This window comes from Arvicola amphibius, chromosome 11 (genome assembly GCF_903992535.2).
Source record: "Arvicola amphibius chromosome 11, mArvAmp1.2, whole genome shotgun sequence".
Taxonomy (NCBI): domain Eukaryota; kingdom Metazoa; phylum Chordata; class Mammalia; order Rodentia; family Cricetidae; genus Arvicola; species Arvicola amphibius.
Window position 1 is genome coordinate 97,583,979 of NC_052057.2, and position 23,958 is coordinate 97,607,936.

At 46.7% G+C, this 23,958-nt stretch overlaps 1 protein-coding gene across 1 annotated transcript in view; it reads left to right on the forward strand.

Annotated features, from left to right (window-relative positions):
• The first annotated feature begins 258 nt into the window (after positions 1 to 258).
• Positions 259 to 23,958, forward strand: part of Frmpd1 (FERM and PDZ domain containing 1) — a 38,202-nt gene continuing 14,502 nt past the window's right edge. Inside the window, 10 exon segments of the mRNA XM_042055957.1 lie at positions 259 to 532; positions 735 to 820; positions 822 to 918; positions 1,805 to 1,907; positions 5,091 to 5,136; positions 13,096 to 13,134; positions 13,136 to 13,204; positions 16,913 to 17,008; positions 21,717 to 21,842; positions 23,414 to 23,533. Of these exon segments, the coding sequence (XP_041911891.1) occupies positions 259 to 532; positions 735 to 820; positions 822 to 918; positions 1,805 to 1,907; positions 5,091 to 5,136; positions 13,096 to 13,134; positions 13,136 to 13,204; positions 16,913 to 17,008; positions 21,717 to 21,842; positions 23,414 to 23,533 (1,056 nt within the window).

Below are 23,958 nucleotides of genomic sequence, written 5' to 3' on the forward strand. Positions count from 1 at the left end.
GGCTGCTCTTGCGGAGAAACCGAGAATTCAGTTCCCAGTACCCATGTTGTATGGCTCACAACCTCCTGTAAGTCCAGCTCCAGGGACTCCCAGTGCCCTCCATCTGGCTTCCATGAGTCCCCACACGTGTTCACATACACACATAGGCACACACAGACACATTTTAAAAAATCAAAATGAAACCTTTAAACAGAGTGGCTCTCGCTCCTGTACTTCCTGTGTGTTCCCTCCTCTGCTCCAGCAGTACTCTCTACTGGGATGCCCGTCATTGGTCTCCTCTGTAGTCCAGAACCTGGGCTGCGGTTCTCTAGGTGCAACCCAAACCCTCCCTTGTCCAGGCAGGATTCCTGTCCCCATCCCTGCAAAGTGGGAACTGCTCTTCCACCTTCTGAGTGCCCACGGCATCTCATGACCTCAACTCCCGAGTGCGGTGCTGAGTCCTGTTTGGTACTGTCACCAGCATCGTGTCTCATCTCTCTCAGCACTTGGAAGCAGAAGGAGAAAGGTGTTCAAGATTGGAGGCCACCTAACTGTATAACCGTACCTTATATCCCAAACCAAGTGCTGAAGATTTAGCTTGGTGGCCGAGCTCTTGCCTACTACGGGCAAAGCCCTGGTTCTGAGCCTGAAAGAGAAGGTCTGGTGTCTACTTAGCCTCAGCTTTCTCTGCACCACCCCGGAGCTGTTGGGTATCTACTTCTGGAATTCTGTTGCTTTGTTTTGTTTTTTTTCAGCCTACTCCTTCTCTTCTAGGGCTAGAGTTGCTGCAGCTGATGGGCCACCCGGGAGCCCAAGCGCAGTGCTTCTCACGACAGTGAGGCCACACCGTAACACTCGGACAAAGATGCCCTCCCTCCAGAAACTATGGATTTCATATTTCGGAGACACTGCCTCTCACAGTGGTGGCTGTCACAGCAGGTAGGGGCTGATGGGGGAAACAGAAAAGGATCTAGGCCCTCTTAGGGAAGTAGCTTCTCTCCCCCTACCCCAATCCCCGGCCTGTAAGAAAGACAGAAAATGCTACCTGGGAAACTGGAAATTCTGACCTCATTCTGTCTTGGACTTTTCACATGATTTTTGTGCCAAAATTGAAGTGGCCCTGGGATCACTCGCTGCCCTGAGCCATAGCCTCCCCTGGCCTTGGCCCCGGGCTCAGCACTCCTGTGGCTTTCAGATCAATGTCGGACAGGGAAGGTATTTGGCTAATCTGGCCCTATTTGAATCCTGCAGGTCCAGGCTGTGAAGCTTCTGAAGGGAGGGAGGAAGGAAGGAAGAGAGAGAGAGAGAGGGAGGGAGGGAGGGAGGGAGGGAGAGGAGGGAGGGAGGGAGGGAGGAGGGAGGAAGAGAGAGAGAGACTATTGATTTGTTTTCTCTTGAGTCTCTGTGAAATGTAGGTTGTGCCGGAAGTAGAGACGCAGGCTGGCGCACCCAGTGCCTGTTTGCATGCTTCAGCTATGTGTTGGTGTTAGATTTGAGGCTGGTTAGAATATATTAATTTCCATTTATTTCCGTAGGGATATACACACACTCAGTTCCTTGGAGGGGAGAAGAACAATCCCTTGGCCCGCTGTGATGGTTTGGATGGTTTCTGTTCCCTTTCTTCCTGTGGACAGGCTCCCCCATCTCTTGAAACTAAGGAGAATGTAGTGGCTTATGAGGAGACCGGTCTTGAAACAGTGGCTTATAATGAGGAAAATGATGCTGCATACGAGCCAGTGCCCAAGGGACCTAGACTGGGGTACACTGTGACTTGTGGGGTCTCAGCCTTTCTAGCCTGAGCAGTTACCGATTTTCTACCCAACAGGCGGCTCTGCTCATGGCAAGCTTTTCCCCGGGGATCAGATTCTTCAACTGAACAATGAGCCAGCTGAAGACCTTTCCTGTGAACGAGCCGTTGATATTCTCAGGTATTCACCTGTCTTCCAGCGACCAGAGCCACACAGGGGATGGAAGAGCAAAGCTAATCCTTAGGAGTGCTGTGGCTCACCCAGCGTTTAGGCAGGCCCTGTCCCCTTCAAAGCACCAGGACTAGTGTTTGGGCCGTGGCCGTAGTATGGTCTGCTGGCTTCCACCTGCCTACGGATCTTCAATTGGCACAGGATGCTTACTTATCAAACCATCACTGTGCCCAAGACTCCATGCTAAGCACTGTGGGGAGTTTCCTGGTGGATACTCCATTGGCCCTATCCTCTAAGGATTGACGGTAGCATGTGCCAAAGCTTGAACTAAATAGACGCCAGTAGGTTTGCTTGTCTTTAACCCTGTCGCTGTCTCCTGGAGTGTCTTCCTGTGGCAGCCTGACTGGCGTATGTGCGATTTCATTGCTGTGACACCCACATCTCTCTCTCTCTCTGTGTCATCGCGATTTGCACGACTGCTTTCCTGTCTGCCTGAACCTTCCCACGAGCAAGACAGGTGTGCAGGGGACGCCTAGGAAGATGAAGAGACTGTGTGGGCACTGGGAGGTTGGCCCCTGGGTTATTAAGTTAGACAAGTAGGAGTGACGACGGGTGGAGAGGAGACTGAAGAGACGGCGTCAGGACGTGCAAGGCTCTGGCTTCTCATTTGTCTAATCAGCGCTGACTCTGTGACTTTATATTTAATGGAAACGAGAAGCCAGAGTTAGGGGAGGCTAGTGTGTTGCCTTGTGAACTGGCCTGGCCTGGCTTTGCGGGATGCTCTTTCTCTGAGCAAGATCCCAGTGAGGCAGAAACCCACACAGCCAGAGAAGGAGGGACTGAAGGTGCAGAACCCCCACGTCCGCCCCTCAAGAAGCACATTTTACCGTGGAGACAGACAGACAGACAGACAGAGTTCAAGTTAAGATTCACGAAGAATTTATGAAACCAAGCCCAGTATTGCTTCAGGAATGCCAGGTCCTTAACTGAGTCTGTGAAGCAGGCAAGGAAGGATTCGGCAATTTTAAGTAAATATAGAACTTCAGAGTTTGCTTTCTAAGTCATTGGGCTGTTTTCCCCAAAGAGGACCGCTTCCAACAGATTTTTTCAGTGGCGCTAACTCTTCTGTCATTCAGTTTTAAACTCCAAGGAATCCACGAATGTATTTATAACTTTAAGTCACAGTCTAGAACTGGGTGTTTAGGGTACAGTTGGCCCCTCTCTGCTCACTTGAGCATCTAGTCTGGGCAAGGAACAACCCTCGAAGGCAGAGGCAATCTTCTCGCAGCCACTTAGAAGCCTGTGCTGGTCCATGTGTGTACACCTTTCTGGGATGAGGGTGAGCAGGCATGAGAAGCAAGGCTACAGACACAAGAGACTCCAACTTAGGAAGAAGCCGCAATTTGATGAAGCAGAGAAGAGTCCAGAAATACTTCAGCTATACCTTTTTAACTTTATTTATCTCTTTATTTGAGAGCAAGTCTCACGTAGTTTCAGCTGGCGGCAAACTCACATGGCCTTGGAACTTATATCTTCCTGCCCCCACCTCCTGCAGTGCTAGGAGACAGGTGTGTGTTTACCACATCGGGTTTATGGGATGCTGAGGAGCGAATCCAGGGCTTTGTGCCTGCAAGGCAGGCACTGGGCCAGCCTCTTTCGCAGCAGACCTTTTCTTGCTGGGTAGAACTTGGGTGATGTTCTGGGCAAATATAAGCTGAGGCAATGGATGGGGAGCAGAGGAATGCTGAGGCTCTGCAGATTATAGAAGGTCCTGGGTGTCAGGTCAGCAAGATCCAGTGTCATTTTCCCAGAAGAGCCACCACGGTGACCTTCTGACTACTGGCATGTGTTGTCACCCTGCTCCCTGTGCAGTGGGACTCCCAGCAGGAGGGATTGCTGTTATAGCTTGGCGTCCTGTGTCTAAAAGCAGGTGAGTGTTTTACTCATTTCCCATTGAAAAGGGCAAACAAACAAAACTGCTGGGCGGCGGTGGCGACGCCTTTAATCCCAGCACTCAGGAGACAGAGGTGGTGGGATCTCTGTAAATTCAGGGCCAGCCTGGTCTACAGCGTGAGTTCCAGGACTGGCTCCATAGCTACTGGGAAACCCTATCTCAGAAAAACAAAAGAAGAAAAAAAAAACCCTAATCTGACAGTAACAGCAACAAAGTCTTTCTAATTTCTCCAAAAATCTTTTAAACCCAAAATATCCTTAATAGAGCAGCCACCAGGACCTCCGGGACCTTGCATTTGTGTGATTTACCCCCGAAAAGGGCTGCGCTCACATGAACTGGAGCAGAGGCAACCCCCAGACAGTGGAGATCCTCAGGTTGAGTTTAACCATCAAGGGAATGATGTACCCACCTCTCCACGGGCCTACATGTTTTGTATTGCAGGAAGTCAAATGAAAGTTTATAAAGTGCTTCTTCTTGTGGGTAGGCATGGCAAAGTGGGGTGGAGATCTTGCCCTAGCTCCTGCTTCTTTGTTAAGGAAAGTGGGGGTGTGACAGGTACCTGTTTGATCGCTTTGAAATCTCCAAGATAACTTGAGATAAAAATGTCTATTCCGTGTCTTGATTACATGCTTTGGGCTCATTGCAGAGACCTGTGTGTGCCCAAACGCCACCAAGAGTTAGCTTTTAGCTGATAGATTGTTATCGACAGAGGAATGTTTAGCCTATGTGTTTTGAAACAATTAAATTACCTGTGTTATTACTGTACTTTTAGAAATAACATTATCTTTGGACATAAAATTAGCCGGTATACAACTGTATGAGCTCCCTACAACATGAGAGTAAAGGAGGAGCCTTAAGGTTGGTTGGCCGTGGAGTGTCCACATGGCAGAGGCGGGCATCCAGGCAGAAGGAGCACTCCCAGGTCCTCCTTAGCTTGCTGAGCCCGAGAAGCCTTTCTAGAGATGCAGCTTTATCACAATGTACCAGACAGAAACACAACACACACACACATACACCATACCCACATACACACCACACACACATACCACATACACACACACCCCCATGCATACCACACATCCTACATACCACACACACCATACGCACAGACGCCATATACAACACACCACACGCACACCACATACACATGCACACTACACAAACACACCATACACACACCACACACATACACATACACATGAATGACTGTTTTTCTTTTATCCTCTTCTGTTTTTCAGGGAAACTGAAGATGCTCTTTCGATGACTGTTGTTCGCTGCACATCGGTAAATCTCTCTCTCTTTTGTCTTATATGTTAATTTCACTCTCCTTGACCCCAAGATTCTTTCGCTCCTTGAGGAGATCCCTTGTGAAGGAGGGCAGAGGGCAGAGGGTGGCAGCTGCCCGGCAGGGGATGGCTAGTCAGCCAACATGACCTGGAGACCTCCTAACCACAGGAGCTATGGAGGAAGCAGATATGGTCTGGACTTTGGGGACCTGTCGTTCAGGGAGGAGACCGTGTGTAATGCAGGGTAGGCTCATGGAGGGGCAGCACCGGGAGCTGCAAGGCAGGCTTAGGGGGGATGACTTTGGACAAGTCCCTCCTTCTAGTTGTCACTGGGTAAAAATAATGGGTGACAGCAAATGCCTTGCCTGTGTAATAGGTCATCCAAAGCACCAAATGAAGTGTCACCTGTGACAGTTTTATCAGCTGAGGCCCACCGCTAGGTAGGGCACAGTCAGAAAATGGCACTCCTGGACCACCAAAGGGGCCCTTGGTACAGGTCCAGGGGAACTCCTGGGATCAAGTTGTGAGAGGAAACTGACCAGGGAGGATACATAGACAAAAAAATTCACATTTGAAGAATTTGGCTACACATAGATCAAAAAAGGAAGAGGGAGCAGCATAGGGAATTTTAATTGTATTTAATAACCTAACCTAATTGACTATATATTAGATTAACAAGAATATGCAGTAACACCCCCCGGTTGTGAATATTAGTTGAAGATGTGTTACATTTGTTTATGCTGTAGAACATTTAATGATACAAAGATGTGTTCCATTCTTTTATGTTGCATTTGTTTGACTCTGTGAAGCTGTGTTACTTTGCCTACCTAAAGCACCTGATTGGTTTAATAAAGAGCTGAACGGCCAGTAACTTGGGCAGGAGAAAGGATAGGTGGGGGCTGGTGGTAGAGAGAATAAATAGAGAGACGGAATCCTGGGAAGAGAAGATTGGGATAAGAAAAGGAGAGAGGACCCCGGGACCAGCCACCCAGCCTCACAATAGTAAGCCACAGAGTAAGAAGTAAGGAAAGGTATACTAATAGAGAAGATAAAGCCCAGAGCAAAAGGTAGATTAGGATAATTTAAGAAAAGCTGTCTAGAAATAAGCCAAGCTAAAGGCATTCATAAAAAAGAATAAGCCTTCTGTGATTTAGGTGGGGCAGGTCCCCAAAGAACCAAAAGAGTAAAAAAAGAAAGAAAAACAAACAAAAAACTGTACTCTCCCTCCATTAAAATTAACAAGTACGAAACGCATGTAGGTATGGATGTGGAGGCTTACACTTAACCCCAGCGTCTCAGGAGACTGAGGCAGGAGGATCAAATGTTTGGGGGGCCAACCTGGGCTTCAGAGCAAGGTCCAGGCTATCTTAGGTTATATATGAGACCCTATTAAAAATGCATAAAAACAAAAATTCCTTTTCTGGAATATAATTTAAAATAAAACCTAAGATGAGTGTGGGGGCACACACATTATTAACCCCAGTTACTCCCTCCAGAGGAGAGGAAGGAAGAAGGAGGTCTGTGGGTTCGAGGCCAGCCTGGTTTCCATAGTGAGTTCTAGGACAGCTAGGACTACATGGAAGAGACCATATCTCCAAACAACAACAAAATTGTTGTGTTGAAGCTATGATCAGGGTAAAATTCATAGCCTTAACTGTTTTATTATTTAAAGGAAATATATTAATTATAAAAAAGGAAATATATCAGTTAAGTATTTTGGTGAAAAGAAGTTGGAGAAAAAAATAAAAACTAATAAGATAGCCAAGTGTGGTGCATGAAATGGTCAGGCAGAGGCAGATGGGTCAGAAGTTCAAAACCCGCCTTGGCTGCATACCCAGATGGAGGCCAAGCTGGGCTAGATGAGATCCTGCCTCTGTAAACCAAACAATCAACTGAAATGATTAATTAATTAAATTAATAAAAATCAAAATCTACATCTTATAGTGGATCCTCCTTCCGAGTGCTGGTATTATAGGTGTGTATAACTACCCTTAATGTTTTTAAGTAGTTGGGATGAAGGCAACTTTATCACATACCATATGGTGTTCGAGAATATATATAGTTGTCATTCCTGATGACCTGAATTCAATGTCTGGGACCCAGACAGTGAAAGAACTGATTCCTCCAAGTTGTTTTCTGACCTCCATGTGGACACTGTGGCATGTGGTTGTCACCACACATACACACACATGCACACATGTGTGTACACACAATAAATAAATGTAATTTTGAATAAATAAAAATAAGATGTAAACAATATGGCTGATTGGCTGTCAGACCATTGGCTTTTGAAGGATTTCCTGTGCATATGGGGCTAGGAAAAAGGCATTGTGGGAGAAATGGCCCTTCAGTTGTGTGAAAATGTAACATTTCTGTGGTCTGAACGTTCGTTCATAAACGAAAACCTCGTCTCTTCTCCCTGTTCAACAAGTGCTTTCTTTTTATTTCTTTGAAAACGATGGAGGGAAGGAGAGTCACCCAATTAGGATTAAAATGTTTGCTATAAATATGAGAAGCTGGATGTTCCATGCACACTAAATGGAGACTTTTCTATGCTAACCAGAGTTTGCCTATGAAATAATGTGAACCCAATATGAAAGTGGGAATAGCTACTCAGCATCAATAACAGTGCAGGTGTAAGTCATTCTTTTTATTTAGCTTATTATCATCTCAATGGGAAGCATCTTAATCTTAATTAGGCAAGGGTTTCCCACAGCAGTTCCACGAACTGGACAAAATAGAACACTTGATCTGTGAGGCAGAGAACAGTGTGTATTTTATTCCTTAAAAACTGAAACGTAGGGAAGGAAAAAAGTCTGTGTTCCAATACCCAGCTTTCCGGGTAGAATGTGAGTACTGCACTCAGGAGAATCTGCAGAAACCCCATTTCTGGCCAGCAGGATCCCTGAGAAATGCCCTGACCTTAGGCTGACCTCCCAGGCCACCATCAGAAGTGTTCCAAAACATTTTACAGACAGTGCAACATGAGCAGACATGACTAGCTTCAACAGGGAGGCTTGGCATTGCTGTGGTCATGGTAGATTCTTGGAATCCTCAAGTAATTTAAACAGATTGGGAATTATAAAATCCAAAACTAGAGCATTGATGACTACTTTTCATAGCTAGGACACAGATTTTTTTGGAAAAATATATTCTAGCTTAAAATTTGCATTTTAAAAAGTTAAGAGCCAGGCAGTAGTGGTGCGCACCTTTAATCCCAGCACTCAAGGAAGCAGAGGCAGGAAGATCTCTTAGTTTGAGGCCAGCCTGGTCTACAGAGTGAGTTCCAGGACAGCCAAAGATACACAGAGAAACCCTGTCTCAGGGGGGAAAATAATCATTGTTATTTTTCTTAAATTATGTGCTTGGGTATGTGTTTGTGGGGGGTTGTATACGTGAATGCAGTGCCCGAGGGAGCTGTAATTACAGGCAATTATGAACCATCTGGTGTGGATACTAGGAATTGAACTCAGGTCTTCTGGAAGGAGCAGCCAGTGCTCTTAACCCCACTCAGCCATCTCTCCAGCCTCAAAATGAATGATTTTTATTAGAGTTTAAAAGAAAAGTCCTGGGGCAAGCATGCTGTGAGCCTCAGCGGCTGCCTAGAAGAAAAACACGGAGGAGAGAAGGGAAAAGCCACACATTGAAGCTGGCATGGCAGTCAGACACATGGCAGGCTAGCAGCTACGTGGCAGAGGCAGGAGGCTTAGAGAAATAGAACCCTAAACATTGGTGGGGGAGCCCAAAGGGTTAAAGAAAGCATGCTGAGAAAAGAGAAAAGGAAAAGGACACAATGCTCTTCCTAAGGGCAGATCTATACCACTTGACTTCAGTGAGCTCCTGCACTAGGAGCAGGGCTTCTGGGAAGGGAAGAGAACAGTATCTCATTAGAGAGCTAGGTATACTACCTTGTTAGTATAGCTTAAGGTGAGCCTCCCTCCCGTAGGTGGTCCCTTAGCCAGAGTGACTGAACCAGCCCAACTGGAATTTAAGTCTACTCAGGCCAGAGAGTCCATTCTCTTGACCAGCATTTTTTTTCTTTTTCTTTTTCTTTCAAGACAGGGTTTCTCTGTGTAGCCTTGGCTGTCCTGGAACTCACTCTGTAGATCAGGCCAGCCTAGAACTCACAGAGATCCACCTGCCCCTGTCTCCCAAGTGCTGGGATTAAAGGAATCTGCCACCACACCTGGCTGATAGTTTTTTCTTTTTTTTTTTTAATATTTATTTATTTATTATGTATACAATATTCTGTCTGTGTGTATGCCTGCTGGCCAGAAGAGGGCGCCAGACCTCATTATAGATGATTGTGAGCCACCATGTGGTTGCTGGGAATTGAACTCAGGACCTTTGGAAGAGCAGGCAATGCTCTTAACCTCTGAGCCATCTCTCCAGCCCCTGATAGTTTTTTCTACTCTTAACACTTTGAAGCATTAACTGCAACAAAAACACATTTTATCAGTGAGCCCAGGAAGAGTTCAGAAATCCTAGGATAAATGGTAGTTCATATCATCCGAATTTTTCCTTTAAAATATCAATGTATTTACATAATATGACTGATGCCTGATGCCTGGTTTGCAATGCTGGCATGCAGATGTGAGAACACAGGAGCCACTGTGTGGACCCTGTGTTGGGCTTTTCCAATGGATCCATTCTTTCTCAAAGTAGCTAGTTTCACAGTTCCAGGAATGACAGGCCCCAATTTCTTGTAACTCCCACTGACGATCCTAGATCAAAATAGTCTACCTTGTCTGAGATAGCTCTTCTGAGATTTGACAATATGGCTTTCATGTCTTCAAGCTGAACAGTTACTTCTCATCAGTGTGTTTTGTGAGTTCTCACTCTGCGGATGATGTTCTTGGTGGATTACAATCTTGTAGTGATTCTTGCTGTGGTAGATCGGATGTAATTGGCTCCATAATCACATAGGGAGTGGCACTATTTGGAGGTTTGGCTTTGTTGGAGTAGCTGTGGCCTTGTTGGAGGAAGTGTGTCACTGTGGGGGTGGGCTTTGAGGAGGAAGTGTATTCCTGTGGGGGCAGGATTTGAGGTCTCCTTTGCTCAAGCTTCTCTCAGTGTGGCACTCAGTTCACTTCCTATTGCCTGCAAGATGTAGGACCAACAGTCCTTCTCCAGCACCATGTCTGCCTGCATTCCACCATGTTGCACCATGATGATAGTGGACTAAACCTCTGAAAACATAAGCCACCCCAATTAAACATTTTCCTTTATGAGAATTGCCATGATCATGGTGTCTCTTCACAGCAATAGAAACCCTAAAATACTTGCAAATGGTGCCATCCAGAAAAGTCCAGTATTCCACCAACAGCCAAAGAGTACTCCTGGGAATGAAGGGTCACTTCTGATGTGCACCAAACATGCTAGTGGAGCTCAGAAATGGATTAACACTTGGCAAGGCCAATCACATTGTTGGCATGGGTGCGATTTGTGGTCAGCAAAATAGTGAGCGGGCTTTCAAATAAATAGCTTCTAAGCTGAGCCCTCCATCCCTTGCTTGTCCAATTGATTTCCCCCCCTCAGAGTCACTCTTCCTATTAATCTCTGTCAGGTTATGTTGCCTTGGCGGGTGTTTTGGCTGTGCTTTTATGGTCCTGAGACTAAAAGGCTAATTTGTAGAGTTGCCAACTGTAATCATCGTCCTTTCTTGTCAAGGAGCCTCCTCTTCTCCGGTGTCCTCCACTTCCAGTCTCAGGCAGCTAATTTTCTTTAACACGTTCCAGGTCTAGCCCTAACTTTTAGGAGGTTGCCCTCCCTAGCGTGAGAAGCTGTGATTGCCTCTTGTAGATCCCTGCTCTCCCTCCCTCTGCCTCTCTTCTCCTCTGTCCCTGGTTGCTCCATCTTCTGAGTCTTCAGTGTTGCTGCTTCCCTGATGCTTTGAACACTCACTGTTGATAGCCCTGTTCCTCTATGCCCTCTAACATCTGCTCTTGGGTTTTTCTGGTCTTTGACTCAGCTTCTCCTGATTCTCATGGATCTCGTTCAGTTTCTGTTGCTTGAGATCTGATAACCTCCTACAGTTCTGCATTCATAAGTTCTTCCTCTGTCTCCATCCAAGGCATAGCTACACATCAATAAGGAGGGTTAAGCCAAAGGAAGCCTGAGTTACTTAGATAGAAATCAGGACTTAGAGCTCAGTGGTAGATCTCTTGTCTAACAGGAGCAAGGCCCTGGGTTTAATCCCCAGCACAGATAATGAAGGGAAGGGGAAAAAGGAAGCAGGGCTCTTAGAGCCCAGATAAACCATTGCTGAACCCACCTGATGGCTCTGCATCTAGCTGGTGTTCTCCACAGCGGAGTTGTGGGGGAGACTATTAAATGCTTTGCAAGAATGAAGGAATTCTGCCGTATCCACAGGACCCTAGCCAGTCAATCTGGAATGTTCTCTTCTAAAGAGAAATGAACTCGGTTGGCTCTGACTTGTCCTTGGTAACTCCTTAGTCATTAGTGATAGCCTTCTGCATGGCTCCTAGTTTTGTTTTGTTTTGTTTTGTTTTTTTTTACCAAGAATTAACAACAGTCTTCCCAGTATGTGCTTTTCTGAATCTTAATGTTCATTGTGGAGAACTTGATAGTGGCCATCTGTAGGCTTTAAGTATGTCTTCATTTCTCTGATCTTGGGCAGTGCCAACTGTGGCATCTTCTGGTTCCATGAGCACCTAGAGTCACCTGGATCAGAATCTTAAATTTACTCAGGTAGTCTGGTCTCATCACTAGCTTTGGATTTCAACTTTTTCTTTTCCTGTTTCATTTATTTTTTCGAACTGGAAAACCAAGAATTTCTACATGTGTTTCTTCCTGGGAGCAGAGCTATGCTTCCCTCTCAGGCTCGAGTTTCTGTTAGTATTGTGATTTGAAAAACAGCTAAGTCTCCGAGGTGTGCTGAGTCACGGGTTGTATGTCCTGCCACACCAAGTAACATCACTTGTTAAAGTTTCGGGGTCACTTGTTCTCTTCATGCATTGGTGTGTGATGTCTAAGTTCAGTACTTTGCTTCCAGCACGTTCCCCATTGCTGTTACATATCTCTTCCCCTGGCTACAGAGTGGCATCTTTGGACCCTTATATACTACAGACATCCTAAAGGTTGGCCTAAAAGGCCTGCTAGAGTGTTGAAGGGAATGTGGGATGCAGCTGGGAATACTCCATTGAGCAGTCAGAGCACGTCCTGTTGGTCTGAGTCATAACACTGCTCAAGTGTCACAGGTGTGACCTGATAAGATCTGTATAAGGGTTGCCATTTAACTTACCTACTAATGTGAGTCTTGTACGTCTGGAGAAGAGAATGCCAGTCACACTGGCCACAGAGGCCAGAGCATGAGGGAGCTCTGTCTAGCTCTCGTATGTGTGCCATGAAGAGACTGAAATTCAGAGAAAGCTGAAGACAGCCAAAGTCATCTGGTTATTTTTAAGGTTTATTTTCTTATGTGCATGTGTCTGCCTGTCTGGTGTGTGTGCATGTGTGTGCACATGGAGACCAGAAAGGCTTGGGATCCAGCTTTGTTACCCAGAAACTAGGACCTGAACTCAGTCCTGATGATTTCATGACTGCACAGCAAGACTTTTAATCACGGGGCACACACACACACACACATGCTTCCATTCATAGTTATTTGTGTGATGTTTTCACAGCTCCTGAGGTAGCACTTGGGTTAAACTTCAGGTCTTTCCCTTCTAGTCCTGTTTGTCTTCCTTGTGTCACAATAGTGTGCTGCCATTTGGAGTTTCCAATGTCCAGACACACAAGAACATTGTCTAGGCTGGATTTCTTATATCCTAGGAAAAGAAATCTTTAAATGGGGTACCCTCCTTTCATGTGGGCTTAAATGAATCTACATTAGCCATGAGGCTGGGTTTTTTATGTTTTTTTTTTAAGAATGACAAGATGTAAATGGTTTTATGAATGTGCTGCTCCAGAGTGTGGCCCTGTTAATATATTTCAGGGAGTCCCCAAGTCATCTTTCTTGACTGAAGAGAAGATGGGCCCGGCTGAAGACCAACCCTGTGAAGGTGCACTTTGCTGAGGAAGTGTTGGTCAGTGGGCACAGCCAGGTACATCACTGGTCAGGGATGGGAGTGCTGGTCAGTGGGCACAGCCAGGTACATCACTGGTCAGGGATGGGAGTGCTGGTCAGTGGGCACAGCCTGGTGTCACTGGTCAGGGATGGAGAGCTGGTCAGTGGGCACAGCCTGGTGTCACTGGTCAGGGAATGGAGAGCTGGTCAGTGGGCACAGCCTGGTGTCACTGGTCAGGGATGGAGAAGCTGGTCAGTGGGCCACAGCCTGGTGTCACTGGTCAGGAATGGGAGAGCTGGTCAGTGGGCACAGCCTGGCGTCACTGCAAACCTGTCTGTGCCTCATCCTTAGGCATCGCTGTGTCCTGCAAAGGAGGAATTGTAACAAAAGAAGAAACAGAGACTTAGATTAAGAGAATTAACTGCTGAATCACACAGTAAGAAGAAAACAGGAACGTGGGTCTCTGTGACTTCATTTTTTTTTCTAGACATACTCTCTTGTCCTTTTTGATAGAGAGATCCAAGGTTGATGGAAGAAGGCTGGAAGTATGTGGTGTCAGAAGATATTTGTTAAGGGAAATTTGGCCCTTCAGAGTGATGGTTTTAATTTTTATTTATGTGTATGTACCTTTGTCTGTATAGTGTGTGTGTGTGTGTGTGTGTGTGTGTGTGTGTGTGTGTGTGTGTGTGCGCGCGCGCGCGCGCGCGTGTGCGCACCAGAAAAGGGCACTGGATCCCTGAAGCTGGAGTTAAAATTGTGAGCACCCTGTGGGTACGAGAGCTGAGTACTCAGGTCCTCTGCAAAGAGCAACAGTCTCAACCACAGAGCCATTTCCCAACCTGCGGTTGATGGGTTTTTGTTTGTTTGTTTGATTGATTGATTTTCGAGACAGGGTTTCTCTGGGCTTTAGAGCCTGTCCTGGAACTAGCTCTTGTAGACCATGCTGGCCTCGAACTCACAGAGATCCGCCTGCCTCTGCCTCCCAAGTGCTGGGATTAAAGGCATGCGCTACCACCGCCTAGGCGAGGTTGATATTTTTAATATGGATTTATCAATTAAAAACACGTTTACTCATAATTTATAAAATTCCTGGTAACTATTGCCATTCTGAATTCAACAATCAGTATTAGATTTTAAAACTTTCAAGTCAAAATTTCTTGTCATCCAGAGAAATTGAAGGAATGGGGCCCATGGCCATTTAAACAAAGGACCCAGGTGACCTGGTCCACATATTTTCTCTTTATTTTCTCTCTGCCCTGCAATATAACAGACACCTTCAGTTAGACCTGAGAGAAAGATGCAGTTGTTCGGGAAGGGGCCAGCGGAGGCCTAAAGCATCGATCAGTAACCTGGGTTGCTGCCTGTCAGCAACGGTTTGAATCTCGGTGTCAACGCTTGTGAAAATGGGTTGAGCCTCTCTGAAGATTACATTTAGAGTCAGCACGTGCGTTCACTTAATCTTAGTCAAAAGGCTGATAAGCGATGGACTTGCGAATTGCAGAGCAGCGAACACAATGAGTAGAGGGATAAGAAACAGCCCAGGGCAGGGGAGTGATGGCACCACAGGTGTGGACCAGCTAGCCTGGACTGTCACTTTAAAATGGCCATCATCCCTCATCCCCTGGTGTCTGTTCTGAAAACACGAGACAGGGACAAGTTCTGAGACCCAGACAGGCTACTGAACTGGATAAGGATTTTGGTGGGGATGGGCAGTTTTAGAGGACCAGTGTTCCCCACAAGTGTCTCTGGGAAGCGTGCAGGTGGGACCCCAACAGCCATTTATAGGCATCTACCCCAGCCATCCATGGGAGAGGCTATAGGCCAGTGGGCGCTCATCACTACGACCTGCCTCCCCTTCCTCACGAGTGTTTTAGAAGCTGGTAACACTGGTCCAGCTTCCCTTGGAAAATGAGAAGACAGCTCTAAGGGCGCACATCATTCTAGAGCAGCGGTGCTTAGCCTTTCTAACGCCGAGACCCTTTAACTATATTGTTGGTGACAATATAGTTGGTGACCCCCCAGCTATAAATTATTTCATTGCTACATCATAACTGTAATTTTACTACAATTATGAAACATAATGTAAATATCTGCTATGCAGGACATCTGATATTTGACTTCTGTGAAAGGGCCATTCGACCCTGCAAGGGATTACAACCCATAGGTTGAGAAACACCGCTCCAGATTGTTCTAAAGTAGTAAAACCAAGTCTTGGAAATGGGTCTGGCTTGGCTCATGGTTAAAGAGAGAGACACAAAGGGAATTGTTAGGAAGTGATGAAGCTGGTGAGCTCCCAGCTCGTTAGTAAATGAGAACAAATGAGGAAAAAAAAATGTCAGCCTGGATGCTGAGAAAAGAGTTACAATCATGCACCCACTGGGGGCTTTGTGAAATAGTTTATAAACTTACGGGGGAGGTGGAAAGAGACACAGCTCAGTGTCTGCCATGAAATATGGCCAAGACATCTCACTTCTATAAATTTAGAATATAAGGAAATTCAAATGCAAGAAATGCATATACAAAAAGATAGCTGTAGTATCAGTATTATAAATAGCCAAAACCAGAAAGATGCTGTGTGCCTCGAGGAGAGATGGTTATGTCAGTTCTGATATATCAGTTTCTTAGAATATATTAAAGCTTTTGGCAATAATAAATAGAAAACCTACATAAAATTATGTATGAAACGTTGAATAAGAATAAAAGAATGTAGAGTTGTGTGTAGTCTTTTCTCAGCTCTCTAAAATTTTTGTACAGAGTTAGATAAAAATGGAAAGAAGCTTATAGAGACAAATGGTAGGAGCTATGTGACATCAGGACCTGAATTTTTTTTTTTTTTGTAAGCCTTGTAAATCAGAAATACAACGTACAAAGGAGGAAAGCCCCCAAGTGGGAAATCCAAAATGAGATTTCTACATCCAGAGCCAGAAATGTGAGGTGACAGGAGAGGGGGCTGCTTGAAATCCCACACCTCAGCTGAGTGTGATTTGGTATTGGAGCGCGTCTTAGCTAGGGTTTCTGTTGCTGTGTTTTAACACCATGACCGAAAGCAACTTGGAGAGGAAAGGGTTTACTTCATCTTACAACTCCATCACTGAGGAAAGTCAGGGCAGAAACCCAGGGCAGGAACCTGGAGACAGGAGCTGAAGCAGGAAATATGACGTCAGGACTGTAATTTTTTTTTTGTAAGCCTTGTAAATCACAAATTATAACATAGTTTATATGGACTTAGTTTGGAGAACACTGTTTACTGTCAAGTTCCTTCCTCTGGCTTGCTGAGCCTGGTTTGTTATACACCTCAGGACCACCCACCCAGGGAGACACAGGCTGGGTCTTCCCACAAGCATTAATCAAGAAAATGTACTAAGTACTCTAAGGAAGCTTTCCACCTCCACTCCCACCCCCATTCCACGTCATCCCACATGCGAGGGTCTGAGAGTCTCAGAAAGCCCCCTGTGAAGAGCGCAGAAGATGGCACATCAGTCATCAGTGAACGGTTGTGAGCCCCTGACCGTTCCTGCCGTGCTCTGACAGGGCAAGACTCACCCCTGCTTTCCTAGCCCATCCACTCAGCAGCCCTCATGCTTGTTCTTGGACAAAGCAAATCTATCCTCCCTGGAGAGATCCCCAAATGCCAATGAGCGGCGATCTGCGCTCCAAAAATGGCAGAGCCAGGCAGCTGGGGATTGGCACGCCAGGGCCCAGAAGGACGTGTCAGCGACATAACTCCGCTCTTGTGTTTTCCAGGGGAACTCTCTGCTCTGTATGCCCAATGTGCTCAAGGTGTACCTGGAGAATGGACAGACCAAAGCTTTCAAGTTCGAGGCAAACACAACTGTGAAGGTATTGAGAGTAAACCTGGACCTTTCTTCCTTAGAGAACTTGCTAGCTTAATGCACGGCCGGACAGCTGGCCCTCTGTTGGCCTCAGCGCTCTGCCCACTGCAGTCTGAGAGCCCATGAAAAGATATGTTCTGTACTGTCTCATTTGGTTCCACAGCCACCCAGTAAGATGGTGTTTCTGTCACTTCCTGCAGGGGAAGGACCGGGGATTCCTAGAGTTAAAGAGGCTTGTTCAAGGTCGTATTCTATCCCCTGTGCCTTCACCCTTAACCACCAGGCTTCCCTGCTTCTTGTCTCTACCTCCACCTGCTACCCAATTAGCTAAACACCAAGGCAAGATGTGAAAACAAGCCCAGGCCTTTGCGTGTCTTATACATAACTGATTCCCATTTGAGGTTCTCCGAGAGCAGTTATCCAGTCTGGTCAAGGACTGCAGGAGCCGTCAGTCAAGTTTAGAGAGGGTGTGCATCTCAGAAACTTCAGTTGTCCAGAACAGGGTAAAGTTGTCCAGAGATGGGATAAGAAAGTTGTGCAGGTGTCACCTAGGACACATCCTTCTCGTGCCAGCACCACGTTACTCGGGCAGTGTTTGAGCAAGATTTCCCACAACGGCAGACAGAGGATGAGGTGCACACCCGGAAAATGGGCATTATCAATGAAGAATCCAGCGGGAGCACAGGCTGTTCTCTTAGGGAAGGGAGGGGGAGTAGCCATGGCTCCAATGCCAGACAGCACTGTCCAAAGACAGGAGAAATGGCTCTAGGTGTTCTTGAACATGGAAGGAAGAGTCAGAGAGAGGCTGCAGAGAGGAAGCAAACTAATTGAGTTGTTTTTCAAAACGCTAAAAGGCACAAGAACTGAGTGTGATGACGCAGGCCTTTAATCCCAGCACTCAGAAAGCAGAGGCAGGCGCATCTCTGTGAGTTCAAGGCCAACCTGGTCTATATGGTGAATTCCAGGAAATCTTACACAAACAAATAAAAGACCGTAACACACACACACACACACATACACACACACACCCACAAAAGTGGACGATTCCATAAGGAGCCTACGCCTTTAGGGGCTGAAGAGCAGGTAGAGGTGGGATGATGTGGTTGTAGGTTATAGATGGCAACCAAGACACATGCACTTGTACAAGAACACACGCACACACATACGTACACACACGCACGCACCTAGGAACATACCTAATAGTTCGCTCTGGTACGTTCCTTTCGCAAATTCTCACCTGTTTCTTCCTTAGTGTCTACTTAGAAGGTAGAGAAAGCCCTTTGCCACCCAGGAAGCTCCAGGCCACTGGAGGAACGAGAGGGAGAAATGGATGTGTTTCATTCATGCCAGCCGCTCTGCTGAGCTCTTCCTCATGTACTATCTAATGTAACATCTGGCTAATCTTGGGAGATGACCAGCACTGTCCCCACTTTGTAGGTATAGGTCCCCAGCTTGTCACGATCCTCTGCCTTATTAAGATCAAGCTTGTTCTGCTGCTGAGCCCTGGGCTGGGCTCGCTTCGCCCCATTATTTTGCTTCAGAAGGGAAGTTTTGTGAATGAATTAAGCAGGGTTCTACTTCTGTCGTCTTCGATCAAAGTAGTGTGGATGAAGGGCAAGCGAGCCTTCCGTGACAGCCAGACATACCTTGAGGGGATTTACAATAAAAGTTCACAGCAGAGGAATTAGGAAGATGGAGTTATGACAGAGAGCAAAGGCTAAACCAGTATAATCCTGGCTAATCTTACCTTCAGCAGCCAAATTTTATAAAGCAAGTCTTTTAGTGGTGGGTATAGACAAATCCAACCAGCGAAAAAAGGAAAACCCACATGAGGTCATTGGGATTTCTCCTGCCCGCTCCTTTACCAAAGCAAGCAAGAAAATCCTTTATTCTCCCTGTCTTTCTCTCTTTTTAGTTTTTTTTTAAGACAGGGATTCTCTGTGTAGCAGCTCTGGCTGTCCTGGAACTCTCTTTGTAGACCACTCTGGCCTTGAACTCACTGAGATCTGCCTGCCTCTGTCTCCCGAGTGCTGGGAGTAAAGGTGTGCGCCACCACACCCAGCGTGGGGGATGGGGGATGGAAAGTCCTTTTCTGGAACCAAAGATGTAGCTCAGTTGGTAGAATTTTTGCCTAACTGACATGAATCCCTGGGATCAGCCGCTAGAGCACTGGTTCTCAACCTGTGGGCCACAGCCCCTTAGGGGGTTGAATGACCCTTTCACACGGGTCAGATATCAGATATCATGCATGTCAGGTATTTATATTATGATCCTTAACAGGAGCAAGATTACATTGATGAAGTGACAACAAAGGTAATTTTATGGTTGGGGGTCACCACAACATGAGGAACTATATTAAGGGGTCACAGTGTTAGGCAGATTGAGAACCACTGCCTAGATCCACATGATAAAAGACCAGACAATAAATGTTTTAGGGCCATCAGGTTACTTACTCAGCTTCTCTATCATAGTGACCGGCATGACTTTGTTTTCATGAATTTAGTGACAGAATCAGCAGTGATCTGGGTTTGTTCCACGGCTGGCGTTCGACATCTCTCTGGATGGCAGGCTACTGGGTGGCAGGAGGGTCCATTGGACAGCACGTTACCAAGATAGGAAATGCGTATGTGCTTTCAAGGCAAGGGAAAGATGGGAAAAGGACCGACAGAGTTAAGCGGTAGGCTTACCAACCAATCAGAAAGCAATAATATGGACCAGTGAAGTGCCTCAGCCAGTGAAAGCATTTCCCACCTAACCTGACAGCCTAAGTTTGAGCCTCAGAGCCCACCACGGTGGAAGGAGAGAACAGATCTCTCCGCAAATTGACCTCTGACCTCCACAGGCTACAACTGTGCACAGAAAATGAGTGAATGAAATGTAACAAAATAAAATTTTTTTTCATAAATCAAGCAGTCAGTCTGCAATGCCAAAAGTGTATATTTCATAATTGTAGAGTTAAGAGAGTGACGGGGCTTTCTTTCATGGCACGCACAAGGCCTGGCACCCAGCAGGTGCTGAGTTAATGCTGTGGAATCGCAGAAGCAGTTGCCCTCTTCAGGACTCAGTCACTGGTTTAGTTGTGGAAAGTGATGGAACCAATAATGAAAGGACTGGGAGTCAGGGGTTACAGGGAGCAGGCAGCACTTTCTGCTTTGGGGCTTACTAAGTCTGAGGTTCTGACAGGAGCTCTATAGGGCGTCCACGGTCACTCATCAGGGGGCGCTATGCTGAGCATCTCCTAGGTCCCAACACTGGCATAGAACAGACCCCCAACTGTGCTGGCTAGTTCTCTGTCAGCCTGTCACAAGACAGAGTCGTCTGAAAGGAGGGAACCTCAATTGAGAAAATGCCTCCATAAGAGCCAACTGCAGGGCATTTTGTTAATTAGTCATTGGTAGGGGAGGGCCCAGCCCATTGTGGGTGGTGCCATCCCTGGGCTGGTGGTCCTGGGTGCTGTAAGAAAGCAGGCTGAGCAGCTACTGAGAGCAAGCCAGTAAGCAGCTCCCCTCCATGGCCTCTGCATCAGCTCCTGCCTCTAGGTTCCTGCTCTGTGTGAGTTCCCATCCTGACTTCCTTTGATGATGAGCGGTGATGTGGAAGACTTAGCCAAATAAACCCTTTCCTCCCCAGCTTGCTTTTGATCATGGTGTTTATCACAGCAACAGAAACCCTGACTAAGACTCCAGCATAGGTGAGGTTTACACTGGCAGCGAGTTGCTGTCTGTTAGGGAAAAGGTAATGAGCAAGAAAAGAAATGGTAGAAGTGAGCATATGTAGAACACTGAGAACCAGGGAGTGTCCTACGTGCCTTCTATTGGGGAAATGAATACACAGTGGTCCGGTTGCTGGGTGTTGATGCTCTACCAATACTTCCCGGTGCTGAGAGAACAAGCAGTGTGTCCTGAACACACAGGGAAGTACGGATGAGCAGTCTCACTCCAGAGCCCTTTTGTAACCTGCTATACTGTCTTCTATGAAAAGAGCATAATTTATTAAAGAAACGGACATTAAATAATGATGGGGGTTACTAAACATGCCCCAGGAGCTGGGGACCTAGGTCAGAAGGAGAGCTCTTGCCAAGTATGTGTGAGGCCATAGGTTCAATCCCCAGAAGGGAAAGCAAACAAAGATGACCCTGGAACTGAGAATAATAGACAGAGCGTTATTTAGACACAGTAGCCACACAGTGCCTCTCTGAAGAGCTGACATGTGAGCTAAAACTTGTAGGGAGAGAAACAAGCGCTGTGAGGAATGAGGGAAAGTTTGTGTAAGTCAGAGGGAACAGCATGTGTGAGTTCCCGAGGCATTCGCCATGACGGGGCCCATTGGACAGAAGAGTGAGGGCAGCCTGGCCCGCCACCAAACCTTTGCACAGCATTATCGGCCATGCCATCTTGACAGCCTCCCTGGTAGTCGGTAGGCATTGTTTCCTCCCTTTCAGAAGAAGAAACTGAAGCCAGTTTCTCTCAGTCATATGAGGTAGCTGGTAGGATTCTGTCCAGAAAGCAGTTGATCTGAGGCAAGAGACTGGAATCTCCCCCTGTTGCTGCACCCGCTGAAGAAAAGCTAGGCTGGTGACGTGGGAGCTGGGTCCCTGCCTGTGTTAGGAGGGGACGCCGCAGCGTCGGCTTCTCCCTCCCAGATGTCGTGGGGGAGCTGTAAGGCTTGGGGAGTCTGCCCACTCATCAGGTGACCCCGTTCCCCTCTGCTGCCAGGACATCATCCTCACAGTCAAGGAGAAGCTGTCTATCCGAAGTATCGAGTACTTTGCACTGGCCCTGGAGGAGCAGTACAGCGTCTCCCGCCTGCACCTACTGCATGAGGAGGAGCTCATCCAGCAGGTAGAGGACCCACCCTGCTCTGGGGTGCCCAAGCTCCTCAGCCACATTAGGGCTGGGGTCTTCTGCACTCACTCAGCCTGGGGATAGCAGGGCAAGACTCGGGCGTGGTTTGCATCCAGAGTCCAGGACACCCATCTAACAGATGTGGAGGCAGAGGCTTAGCTGGGTAAGGTGGCTGTTCCCCATCACCTCTCTGATAAAGTCTTTTGCTTCTGGCTCTGATGATCTTTCCTGGCACCGGCTGTCTCAGAATGTCTGTTAGGGGACATTGGCTGTTATGTCCAGGACCGCTTTTGTGGCTCTTGCCCCACTGAGCTGCACCCCCGTGATAGGACAGGCCAAACAGCCAATCCATCTGTGCTACCCAATCGTTTGACCATGCAGTAAAATGGTTGTTCTGACTCTTTCAAGTCAAACACAGGTCAGTTCAACAAACCATTGTAGGGTGTCTGCTATGAAAAGAGCGGTAGATGTTACGGTTGGGAAAGAGAAGGGTTTCTTCAGCAGGGGAATAGAATGGGAAGCCTTGACCTTGGAAGTCATTTAGCCTTCCTCATTACAAGTGAGTTATGACCCAGCCACCGCTCACCAACTGCTGCAAACCTTTTTTAAATTAGCATATATTCTAAATTTTTATATATATATAAAATATATATATATATATAAATATATATATATTCTTGCATTTGCTTTGGGAAGAAAAATCGTACTAAATCCCCAACTTAGTTTATGTGGGGGAGGGGAGAGTAAGGTGTAGAATTGTACAAACTCCTTTTTGTTTTGTTTTTCGAGACAGGGTTTCTCTGTAGCTTTGGAACCTGTCCCGGAACTAGCTCTTGGAGACTAGGCTGGCCTTGAACTCACAGAGATCTGCCTCCCGAGCGCTGGGATTAAAGACGTGCGCCACCACTGCCCAACTGCAAACTTCATCTTTACTTGTGGACATTGACACTCATATGCATTCCTTTTCTCCTGGCTGTGATAAAAATCCCTGGTAGAAGCGACTTAGGCAGACAGAGAGGATTATTATCCCAGAGTTTAGTAGCTGCAGCCCGTTATCACTGGGGAAGACATGGCGACAGGAGCATTTCTCCATGGTGGTGGGAGCTTGTGGTAGCTGGTCACATTGTGGTTGGCCGATAGGAAGCAGAGAGACCGCAGGCAGAAGCAGACCTGAGATATACTCCCAGGGTTTACACCCCTGTCTCAGAAACCCACTCTCCAACCAGGCCCCACACACTAAAAGCTCCACTGTCTCCCAAAATAGCCCTGCCAACTGAATTGCCCAAATGTTTAAACTTGTGCTAGACAGTGGGGAGTTCACATTCAAACCACAAAGTGAGGAGTCCTCGGCTGTCCCTGGGAGGGTATTGAGATGGACAGGCGTTCCTCTGACAGAAGAAATATCACCCTTTTGAGTCTTACACATTTTATACCATGGGAAAGAAATCATGCAGAGAGAGAAGTCTGGGGAAAGACGGAAATAGACCAGGGCCGCCCTTGCTCTCTTTTCCCTTGTAAGCTGCTTTATAGAGAGCCCGAGATCACAGTATCTTCTTTCCCCTGGGCAGGTGGTGGAAAGGGAAGAATCACAGGACTCCCGCTGCCTCTTCAGGGTGTGCTTTGTCCCCAAGGACCCCCTGGACCTGCTGAAAGAAGACCCGGTGGCTTTTGAGTATCTCTACCTACAGGTGACTGGGCTGGGCTACCTGGGATGACAGTGTCCTCAAAGATGCAGGCTGGGTTATTCTGGGTTGGTGGCCACTAAACAACTCTCCCAGAGGAATTGTATTTTTCTGGGGACAGTGAGTCCCATTATCCCTTCCAGGGTTCCTGCTCCGAGTTGCTGTAATGGGAGATTTGCAGTAGACTAATCAAATTGAGGCTTGGTCGTCAATGTAGATAATACATTTTTTTCTAATACTATTAAGCATTGTTATCATTTCCATTTTTATTGCAGAATGGGGCTTTAGTGCTTCGGAAACTCATGTTAGAGATAATGTAACTGGGTCTTAGAAGGAGCATGCATCTGAGGTCCCCACATAGTAGTTGAGCCATACCTAATTGCTTCCTTTTGTTCTTTCCTTTTTTTCTTTTTCTTTTTTCTCTTTGTTTT